This window comes from Nesoenas mayeri (assembly GCF_963082525.1).
Source record: "Nesoenas mayeri genome assembly, chromosome: 24".
NCBI classification, from domain to species: domain Eukaryota; kingdom Metazoa; phylum Chordata; class Aves; order Columbiformes; family Columbidae; genus Nesoenas; species Nesoenas mayeri.
The window spans coordinates 5,567,655-5,578,898 of record NC_137546.1 but is presented as its reverse complement, the minus strand read 5'-3'; the positions used below and the strand labels follow the sequence as shown (position 1 = coordinate 5,578,898).

At 51.9% G+C, this 11,244-nt stretch overlaps 1 protein-coding gene across 1 annotated transcript; it reads right to left on the bottom strand.

The window, feature by feature from the left end:
* Positions 1-1,143: 1,143 nt before the first annotated feature.
* On the bottom strand, positions 1,144-9,810 carry RCC2 (regulator of chromosome condensation 2; the record flags this gene model as incomplete). Its single annotated transcript, XM_080358669.1, has 12 exons — positions 1,144-1,699; positions 2,469-2,546; positions 2,670-2,742; positions 2,845-2,950; positions 3,046-3,226; positions 4,480-4,646; positions 4,882-4,996; positions 5,273-5,361; positions 5,453-5,584; positions 6,677-6,820; positions 8,018-8,111; positions 9,475-9,810. 12 exons carry the CDS (start codon positions 9,808-9,810, stop codon positions 1,595-1,597), a joined length of 1,620 nt encoding a protein of 539 aa, XP_080214795.1. The 3' UTR covers positions 1,144-1,594.
* Between the last annotated feature and the right edge of the window lie 1,434 nt (positions 9,811-11,244).

The following is an 11,244-nucleotide window of genomic DNA, read 5'->3' as shown; positions in this document are numbered from 1 at the left end:
GGGGTGAGGGGGGGGAATATTTGGGAATGGAAGATGCTGTTGGCTGCAGGACGGTGCCCTCTAATGGCTGTGGGTTTGGGGATGCTGGATGTACCTTTGCTTAAATTAATACAATTGAAATTAAAAAACCCCCACACAATAGGGAGGGATCAGTTTGGTTGAATGAATTAAACATCGATTTTAAAAGTGATTAAAAAGAATAGGGAGGGATGAAATTAAATGTCGATAATTTTAACCGAATAGGGAGGGACGAGGCGAGCGGAGCGCGGGGTGTACACAATGACGTTGTTTATTTAAACAATTTACTCCGAGAAATATAAAAAGAACCATGAAGACAATTACAGCACTAACCCAGGACCCTCTCGGCTACAGGACGAGTCGTTCCCAAATCCTCGCGGTTCGGGATTTCTTCCTGAAGGTTAATCAGGCTAAAAAGGTTTTGCTGGCAGGTAGGATGAAGCAAAATGATGCTTTTTTGGGGGGGGGTAAAAATGCGGTTTTGGTGATTTCTCCACCCCGTGTTTCATTGAGGCTGCAGCATCCGCTTGTGCCGCAACCCCCAAAATACTTAATATTGCTAAAAAAGCGGAATATTTGGACTTTTCCACCCAGCTGCTCTCCCTGCCCTGGATATTTGATCTCTAACACACCCCCAAAAATAGCTGAAAATAACCCCCCAGCCCCAAAACAAATGAGAAATAAAAACCCCAAAACAACCTTGTTTTGTACTGCAAAAACTCCCCGAGCGGGCGCGAACGCCCCCGAGGACCCAGCGCCACCCGCCGGGGAGGCAGGAAAGGGCTTAAAAACCCCACGTTTAATTGAAATTCAAACTTGAAAGGGCTTAAAAAACAAAGAGATTGAATTGAAATTCAAACTTCAAATTTCAAAAATAAAAGAATGGAAAGGAAAATCACCCTTAGGTTGTGTGGAGGCAGAGCCGGGCTCCGCTCAAAAAGGCACCTCGTTTCTCCAGCACAGTGCACAGCGGCATAGGAGGGAATCCCAGGCGGAAATAATTAATAATAATTAAAAAAAAGAAGGTAAAATAATTTTAATGAGAAGCTTTAGGGTTCCCCTCTTCATACCTGAGATCTCCCTGGGGTGGGCGAGGGCTGCGACAGCGGGGAGGGGAACCCCAAAAATGCTGCATCCCCTTGTGGGGGATGAGGAAAAATGGTTTAATCTGGAATCTCTCCGGAAAGAGGGAATTTTTTTGGGGGGGGGTCCCCAAAATTAAGAGAACTCAAAGAGGAGGGTATTTGGGAAAAATGTGAAAAAATTGGTATATTGGGGGGGGGGAAAGAGGCGTTTTGTAGCTTTTCAAGTCCCCAGTTTTGCCCTGATGGCTGGTGGGGGGTATTTGTGGCTGGGAAAAAGGGGGAATAATAAAAAAGTGATGTGGGGAAAAATAAAAATAATATAAAAATAGTTTAAAAAATACACCCCCCCCCAAGAAAAAAAAATCCTGTTACCGTCAGGGACTCAAAAAGCCCCGGGGGGGTGGGAAATAACCCCCCCCGCGAAGGCTTTAGGAGAACAGGGGGTTAAACCGCGGCTGGAAAAGCGGGTCTGGGGGCCGGGGGGGCGCCCCTCAGAGGGTGCGGGGGTTGTACTCGGGCAGCTTGCGCAGCTTCTCCTTCTCGGCGTCGCTCTCATCCCGGGCGATCACCAGAGAGTGGGCATAGCCCATGGCCACCTGGGGGGCACAGGGAAACTGAGGCACGGGGGGGCTGAGGCACAGGGAGACGGAGGACGGGGGGACAGAGGGACAAGGGAAACTGAGGCAAAGGGGAAACTGAGTCACAGGGAAACTGAGGCATGGGGATCCTGCACCTCATCCCCACCTGGGCTCTTCCTGCCTGCTTTTGGCCACTTGGAGCATCCATGGGTGTGATGAGTTGTGTATGGTCTCAGCTACCGTAGTTATTTATTTAAGGGGGGGCCCATGTGCCCTCCCTCCAGCACTCCATGGGTGTGATGAGTTATGCACGGTCTCAGCTATTATATATAATTAAGGGGGGGCCATGTGCCCTCCCTTGAGCATCCCAGGGGTGTGATGAGTTGTGTACAATCTCAGTCACCACATCTATTTAAGGGGGGCACATACTCCTTCCCTCCAGCACCCCATGGGTGTGATGAATTGTGTATGGTCTCAGCTACCGTATTATTTTAAGGGGGGGCACATGTGCCCTCCCTCCAGCACCTCATGGGTGTAATGAGTTGTGTACAGTCTCAGCCAACGTATTTATTTAAGGGACCCCACACACCTTCTCTTGAGCACCCCACAGGTGTAACGAGTTGTGTATGTTCCCACCTACCGTATTTATTTAAAGGGGGGGCCTGTACTCCTTCCCTCCAGCACCCCATGGGTGTGATGAGTTGGGTATGGCCTCAGCTACCACATTTACTTAAGGGGGGGCCCACACACCCTCCCTTCAGCATCCTCGGGCGGGTCGCCCCCTCACCTGCTCTGTGTAGATCCCGTCCAGGGTCTTCACCTCTTGTGCTGCCGTCGAAGATTTGGGCTTGTGGTCCCCATAACCCTGCCGAGTGCACGCCAAGGAGGCAAAAATCAGTGTGGGGGGGTGGGAAGCAGCCGGTCCCTCCCACTAGTGGTTGGAGGGGGGTTTGGGGGTGTTGAGGGGTGCCCAGTAAATACTTCTTACCAGTTCCCCAAAGGTGGGAGATGGACCCCAGCTGATGGTGCTCTCATCCGCCGCCACGATGATGCTGCTCTTCCTACAGCAGGGTGCAAAGCAGGGTGACCCTGTGCCCCCTCCCGAACCACCTGCACCCCCAAAATCTAAGAAACTGGTGTTTTGAGGGGGATCTAGGACTTACCCACAAGCCAGGCTGCGGATTTTCCAGCCGCAGAGGTCCTGCACAGCTTTGGGGTACATGGTAGACTCCCGGGAGGTGTTGGTGGCACCCCAAAAAAACAACCCACCTGCAAAGCCCCACACATCGCTGCTCAAGCTGCGGCACCACCAAAACCTCACGAATTCACGATGGATTTGCTTTAAAAATCACCCAAATCCCGACCTGTCTCGCTGACGGCGAAGGAGCAGGTGTAGCCGGCGTAGATCTGCGTCGCCCCGCGCCCCGGGAAGTCGAAGAGCTTCACCAGCCGCGGCACCATCTCGTCCTTCTGCTCCGCGTGGCCCAGCCGCCCGTAGCCCCCAAAGCCCCAGGAGAAAACGCGTTTCTGCGAGTCCAGAACCAGCTGGGGACGGAAAAATGGCCCCCCCGGCCGTCAGCAGCTGAGACCTGAGCGGCTTGGTGCAGGGAGAGCCACAGCAGACGCAGCAAATCGCATCAACTGCGGTAAGTGTTGCAAATGCTAACTGTGCATTGCAAATCTTTAGCCTTAAATGCACCCTGCAAATATTTATCCTTAAATGCATCTTTCAAATCTTTAGCCTTAAATGCACCCTGCAAATATTTAGCCTTAAATGCATCTTTCAAGTCTTTAGCCTTAAATGCATCTTTCAAGTCTTTAGCCTTAAATGCATCCTGCAAATCTTTATTCTTAAATGCATCCCGCAAATCTTTATTCTTAAATGCATCCCGCAAATCTTTATCCTTAAATGCATCCCGCAAATATTTATCCTTAAATGCAACCCGCAAATATTTATCCTTAAATGCATCCCGCAAATATTTATCCTTAGATGCATCCTGCAAATCTCTATCCTTATATGCATTCTGCACGTATTTATCTTTAAAAGCACGCTGCAAATTTCTAGCCCTAAACGCAGCCTGCACGTATTTATCCTTAAACACAACGCTGCAAGTATTTAACCTGAAATGCATGCTGCAAATCTTGATCCTTAAATACATGTGGCAAGTATTTATGCTTCTATGTGCGCCGCAGTCTCTGTCCTTATATGCATGCTGCAAATTTCAATGCTTAAACACACTCTGCAAATTTCAGTCCTTAAATGCATGCAGCAAGTATTTATCCTTGTATGCACACTGCAAAACTTTACCCTTAAATACACACTGCAAATATTGATCATTATGTATATGCTGCAAATCTCTATTCTTAAATGCATGCAGCAAGTATTCATCCTTATATGCATTTTGCAAGACTTTAAATGCGGCCTGTAAACATTTATCTTTATACACACGCTGCAAATTTCAGTTCTTAAACACAGGTTGCAAATCTCTATCTGTAAATGATTCCTGTATGTATTTAACCTTATATGCACACCGCAAATCTTGAGCCTTAAATACACGCAGCATGTATTTATCCTTATATGCACGCTGCAAAACTTTATTAAACGCAGGCTGCAAATATTTATTGCCAGATGCACACTGCAAATTTCAATCCCTAAATGCATGCTGCACGCATTTATCCTTATATGCACCCTGCAAATCCTCATCCTTAAGTGCTCCTGCAAGCACCCTCAAATGCACGCCGCAATCTTTACCAATGAATGCGAATCTCTAGGGTGAAATGCACGCGTTGCCCCGTACCGTGTGGTTGGCCCCGCACGCCACGTCCCGCACCACCACGTTGGGGACGGGCAGGATCTGCCCATCTTTGGTCTTCTCGATGAAGATGGCCACGCGCCGCGGCACCAGCTCGCAGTCGTACTCGATCCGCTGCGCCCGGGCGATGAACTTCCCATCGGAATTATGGCCTGCGGGATGAAAACGGGGTGTCCCCCCCAGCACCCCATTATTTCCAAGCTAAAAATCCCCTTTCCGCTTGCAAATCTCTTTTTATTTACAGCTCCCCCCCCCCACTATTTTTGCTGGAGGTGAAGGGGAGGGATGCGGCGCTTGCCCAGATGGGGAAACTGAGGCAGGGAAACTTTTCCCCCAGCCCTGTGAGAGCTCAAAATTGCAGTAAATCACCCCAAAATGGCATCGTACCCAGCTGCCCATACTCGGGGCACCCGAAGGAGTAGAGGTTTCCTTTGCAATCCATGATCATGCTGAATTCCGCCCCGCATGCCAGTTTGGTGATGGGCTGCCCGTTGTACATGATCTGCGGGAGGAAAAAGGCGAAAAAAAGGATTAAAAAAACCCCACAACCAACAGAAAACAGGTAAAAACTTAAACTTCCAAGGGGAACCCTGAAATCTTCAAATCTGGGGGTTTATTTTATATTCTTCTTTGCATGGAACAACATCCCTAAAAGGGATGCTCCGGTATCCTCGAGGGGTTTGGGCTCTGCTAAGGGGTTTTTTTACGAAGTGAAAACACCAAATCTCTGTTTTTTCACCCAAAATAATATAGGGAAGCAGAGCAAAGGTGGCGCTACCTGTGTGGGGCTGGGCACGGCGTCCGTCTGGTTCCCCAGCCCCAGCTGCCCCATTTTATTCTCCCCGAAGGCAAACACTGAACCGCTCTCTGCAAAATAAAAACAACAAACAGTGGTGTTTTGGGGCAAAACGGGCTGATTTCAGGCAATTTGTTTAAAATATGAGGGGTTTTTTATCACCTGTCAGGGCCAGTGTGTGGTTGCGGCCACACGCCGCCAGCACGATGGCTTCGCCCCCCAGCACCTCGATGAGCTTCGGCGCCTCCACCCGCTTCGTGTCCCCGTGGCCCAGCTGCCCCTTCTCATTGCGACCTGGCCAAAAATCACAGTTATAATCCCAGAGTGTCAGGGGTTGGAGGGCCCTGGAAAGCTCATCCAGTGCAATCCCCCCATGGAGCAGGAACACCCAGATGAGGTTACACAGGAAGGTGTCCAGGCGGGTTGGAATGTCTGCACAGAAGGAGACTCCACAACCCCCTGGGCAGCCTGGGCCAGGCTCTGACACCCTCACCCCAACAAGTTTCTTCTCATCTTTCAGTGGAACCTCCTGTGTTCCAGTTTGCACCCATTGCCCCTTGTCCTGTCCCTGGTTGTCACCAGCAGAGCCTGGCTCCATCCTCCTGACACTGCCCCTTTCCATATTGATCCCCAGCAATGAGTCCCCCCTCAGTGTCCTCTTGTCCAGCTCCAGAGCCCCAGCTCCCTCAGCCTTTCCTCACACGGGAGATGCTCCACTCCCTGCAGCATCTTGGTGGCTGCGCTGGACTCTCTGCAGCAGTTCCCTGTCCTGCTGGAACTGAGGGGCCACAACTGGACACAATATTCCAGGTGTGGTCTCCCCAGGGCAGAGCAGAGGGGCAGGAGAACAAGGGAGTGACAGTGACCCCCAAGCTGCCTCAAAATGGCGGCACCAGAATCACCTCAGGGCTCCAAACGGCGCCAAAATCACCCCAGGGCTCAACATGGCGCCAGAATCACCTCAGGGCTTCAAATGGTGTCCCTAAGGGAACCAATCTGGGGTTTTATGGCCTCGATGCAACACTCTACACTTGCCCTTGTTATATTTCATTACATTTTTCCCTGCCCAGCTCTCCAGCCTGTCCAGGTCTCTGATGGCAGCACAGCTTCCAGTGTCACCACTCCTCCCAGCTCGGTGTCACCAGCAAACTTGCTGATCCCTCCCCCAAGTTGTTGATGAATATATTGAATATTGGTCCCAGTAGATACAGACCCCAACTGGACTCTGCCCCATTGACCACAACCCTCTGCCTTCTTCCCTTCCGCCATGTCACTACCCCATTGCTCAGACTGCGCTTCCTCAGTTTAGCGCTTTTTTTTTACCAGGAAAACCTTCAACGCCGCGCTGTATTTTTTGGGGGGTGTTTTTATTTGGGGGTGGCTCACCCCAGCTCCAGAGTTTGCCCTCGGCGGTGATGAGGAGGCTGTGAGCGGCACAGGGGCCCGACACGACGCTGCGCACCTGGATCCCCGAGAGGCAGCCATACCTGTGCGGCCCCCACAGGTTCTGGCCCAGGTTCCGATATGCAACTGGAGACAAGAAAACAAAGGATAAATCAAGATTAATTAATTAAAAATAGTCAATTTAAATGCAAATGAAAAAGGGCGGGGGGGAATAGTGAAAGATAAATGCAATACAAAGGCGGAAAAGGTAGCAAAATGTAAATGCAAAAAGGGGGGCATAATGAAATGTGAGTGCAATAAAAAGGCAGGGAAGGTAATGGAATATAAACACACATGAAATAAGCAGAAAAAAGGAATGAAATATAAATGCAAAAGAAAAAAAGCAGGAAAAAATGTCGCTATAATATAAAGGCACAAAAAGTAATGCATTTGTTTTGTTTTGCAGGAGATGCAGCGCGCTCTAAGTTTTGGTCCAGGTTAGGAGATGTGACAGACTTCTCCCCATATTAATTAATTTAATTAAATTTAATTTAGATGCATAAAAATGAACCAGAAAACTTAATGGAATATAAATGCAAAAAAAAAGCAGAAAAAAAAATATTGAATTGAATATAAAGGCATAAAAAGTACGCGGCGCATTTATTTTGCTTTGCAGGAGATGCAGCGCACCCCTAGTTCTGGTCCAGGTTATGAGATGCAACTGTAATTCCTTCCAAAATTAATTAATTTAAAAGATAATTAAATATAAACGCATAAAAAGTGAGCAGAAAAAGGAATTAAATATAAATGCATTAAAAAACAAGCAGCGTGTTTATTTTGCTTTGCAGGAGATTCGGCACACCCCAAGTTCTGGCCCAGATTACAATATGTAACAGTAAAAAAACCCCTTCAAAACTATTAATTAGTAAAAATAATAATTAAATATCAATGTGGCATGAATAAGCAGAAAAAATAATTAAATATAAAGGCATATAAAAAATAAGCAATGCCTTTAATTTGCTTTGCAGAGACTCAGCGTGTCCCAAGTTCTGGCCTGGGTTATGCTATACAATTATAAAAAAAAACACCCTGTAAAAAGGTTAATTAATAAGAATAATAGGGTTAACTAATAAGTATAATAATGCTGTAAAGGTAAGCAGAAAAAATTAATTAAATATAAAGGCCTCAAAAATAAGCAGCGCCCCTATTTCGCTTTGCAGGAGACCCGGCGCATCCCATGCAGCTGGTTTAAAAACTCCTCAAAATCAGTAATTAAATAACAAATAAATGTAAATGCATAAAAAGTAAGATGAAACTAACGACGGTATGTTTGTGTCGCCTCACCTTGCTGCTTAGGCACTTCTTTGCGGCCGATCAAGTCCCAGTTGGTGGCCCCAAAAATGAGGAGCTGCCCCCGGCACTTGGCGCCTTCCAGCTTCTGCAAGGAGACGGGACCGTGAGGGACATGGGGACACTGGGGACATTGGGGAGGTGGGGGACATCGGGGACACTGGGAACGTCAGGGACATAGGGGACATTGGGGAGCTGGGGTGTAGGGGGATACTGGGGATGTGGGGGACATGGGTGACACTGGGGACATGGGGGATTTGAAGGACATGGGTGACATTAAGGTTATGGGGGACATGGGGGATTTGAAGGACAAAGGGGACATGAAGCTTACAGGGAACATGGGGGACATGGGTGACATGAAGATTATGGGGGACACGAGGGACATGGGGGACATGAAGATTATGGGGGACACGAGGGACATGGGGGACATGAAGGTTATGGGGGACATGGGGGATTTGAGGTATGTGTGGGGGTGACACTGGGGACATGGGGGATTTGAAGGATAAAGGGGACACAAAGGTTATGGGGGACATGAAGGACATGGGGGATTTGGGGGACACAGGTGACGTGAGGGATGTAAGGGACATCGGTGACACATGGAAGACACTGGGGATGTGGGGGACATGAGAGACATGCATTAGGGGGCACAAGGGGCTGCACTATGGGGTGCAAGGGGGGATACATTAGGGGTGCATTATGGGGTGCAATGGGGGTACAGAGGTAATACAAGGGGGGTGCATTGGAGGTGCAATGGGGATACATTATGGGATGTATGTGGGAGGCATTAGGGGTTGCATAAATGGTGCATTGGGGGTGCATTATGGGGTGCATGGGGATGCATTAGAGGTGCAACTGGGGTGCATTACAGGGTGCAATGGGGGGTGCAGAGGGGATACAAGGGGGTGCATTATAGGGTGTAAAGTGGGTGCATTAGAGGGTGCAAGGGACATGCATTAGGGGGGGCAAAGCCGGATGCAAAGGGCTGGGTTACAGGGTGCAATGGGGGGTGCAGAGGGGATACAAGGGGGTGCATTATAGGGTGTTAAGTGGGTGCACTAGAGGGTGCAAGTGGGATGCAAAGGGCTGCAGAGGGGATACAAGGGGGTGCCTTATGGGGTGTAAAATGGGTGCATTAGAGGGTGTAAGGGACATGCATTAGGGGGTGCAAAGGGCTGCGTTACAGGGTGCAATGGGGGGTGCAGAGGGGATATAAGGGGGAGCATTATGGGGTGTAAGATGGGTACATTAGAGGGTGCAAGGGACATGCATTAGGGGGTGCAAAGGGCTGCGTTACAGGGTGCAACGGGGGGTGCACAGGGGATATAAGGGGGTGCATTATGGGGTGCAAGGTGGATGCATTAGGGGATGCAAAGCGGGGTGCATTACGGGGTGCAATGGGGGCTACATTAGGGGTGTAACGAAGACCCAAGGGGGGCCGCCCCGTCTCTCACGATGCGCTCCTTGCTGTGCTCGGGCTCGCAGATCACCACGCTCTGTCCCCTCGCCGCGCCGCCTCCTCCTCCTCCGCCAGCACCGGCCCCTCCGGGCCTACCGGGCCGCCTCCCTCCTCCTCCTCCTCCTCCTCCGGGGCTGCCGTCCCGCGGCCGCCGCTCCCGGGGCGCCTCATCCTCGCTGCTCCCTCCGCTGCTGCCGCCGCTGCGCTCGGAGCGCGGCCGCCGCCTCCCGCCTCCTCCCGCCGGGCCGGGCCGCCTCCTCCCCGCCGCCGCCGCCGCCCCGTTGCCCGGGCCCGTCTCCCAGGGCGGCCCCGCCGCTTTCCTCCGGGGCATGGCGGCGCCTGGGCACACGGAACCGCCGTCACCCGGCCCGCCCGCCGGCCCCCCCGCCGCCGCCGCCGCCGCCTCCTCCGCCCCGGGGGACACAAAGGCCGTGGGGGGGTGACCCCCCTGCCGAGCGCACTTGGGGAAAGTTTAAGGGGGAGGGAAAGGGGGTGCAAGGGGGGCGATCTGCAAATTTGGAAAGGGGAGGGAGTGTAAAAGGGGGTTACAAAGGGGCGATTTGCAAAGTTGGAAAAAGGGGGAGATGCATTTGGGGGGGTGCAAAAGGGATGGAAAAGGGGGACTGGAAAATGGGGGTGCAAGGGGGGCGATGTGCAAATTTGGAAAGGGGGGCGTTGCACTTGGGGGGGTGAAAAGGGACGATTTGTCAATTTGGAAAGGGGTTTTGTACAGGGAGGGGTTGCAAAATGGGGTTACGAAGGGGCGGTTTGCAAAGGGGGGGGTGCAAATGGATGATTTGCAAAGGGGGGGTTGCAAAGGGGTGATTTGCAAATCTGGAAAGGGGGGGGTTGCACTTGTGGGGGTTGCAAAGGGGCGATTTGCAAAGGGGGGGTTGGGAAAGGGGGACTGGAAAAGTGGGGTGCAAAGGGGGCGATGTGCAAATTTGGAAAGGGGGGGGTTGCACTTGGGGATTTGCAAGGGGGCGATTTGCAAAGGGGGGGATTGCGAAGGGGAAGATTTTGCAGATTTAGAAAAGGGGGGTTGCAAAGGGGGCGATCTGCAAATTTGAAAAGGGGGTTGCACTTGGGGGGGGGGGCTCCAAAAGGGGGGGGGGCTTGCAAAGGGGCGATTTGCAGGAGGAGCTGAAAAGCGGGGGGGTTGCACGGGGCGGGGGGGGGGGGGGTGTGTAAAGGGGCGATTTGCAAACGGGGGGTGTAAAAGGGGGTTGCAAAGGGGCGACCACCCCCCGGCTCCCCCAAGTGCACTTGGGAAAAGTTTAAGGGGAGGGGGGCAAGAGGGTGCAAAGCGGGGGGATTGAAAGATTGAAAAAGGGGGGGTGTAAAAGGCAATGTGGGGGGGGGGGGGGTGTGCAAAGGGGCGATTTGCGGGGGGGGGGCCGTTCAAACGGGAAGGTACAAAGGGGGTACAAAGGGGGGGGCGAGGAAGGGGAATTCACCAAGCGGCACGAAAACGGCCCGGAGACAAAAAACCCGCCCCCCCCCCCCCCCCGGCCGGCAAGTGGCGGGAGCTGTGCCCGCGGGGGGGGGACACACAGCCCCCCCGGAGCCCCCTCCCCGTCACCCCAACCCCCGCACCCACACCTGCTCTGGGGGGGCCCCTCTTGCGCTCCTCCGGCCTTTTTAATTCACTATTTGGTGGGGGGGCGGCGCTTTTTTTAACTTGGGGGGGGATGCTATTTGAGGGGGGGGGTGCAAAATAACCCCCACCCCCTGCTCGGCTGGGGCCGCCCCCCCATCTCTTTCC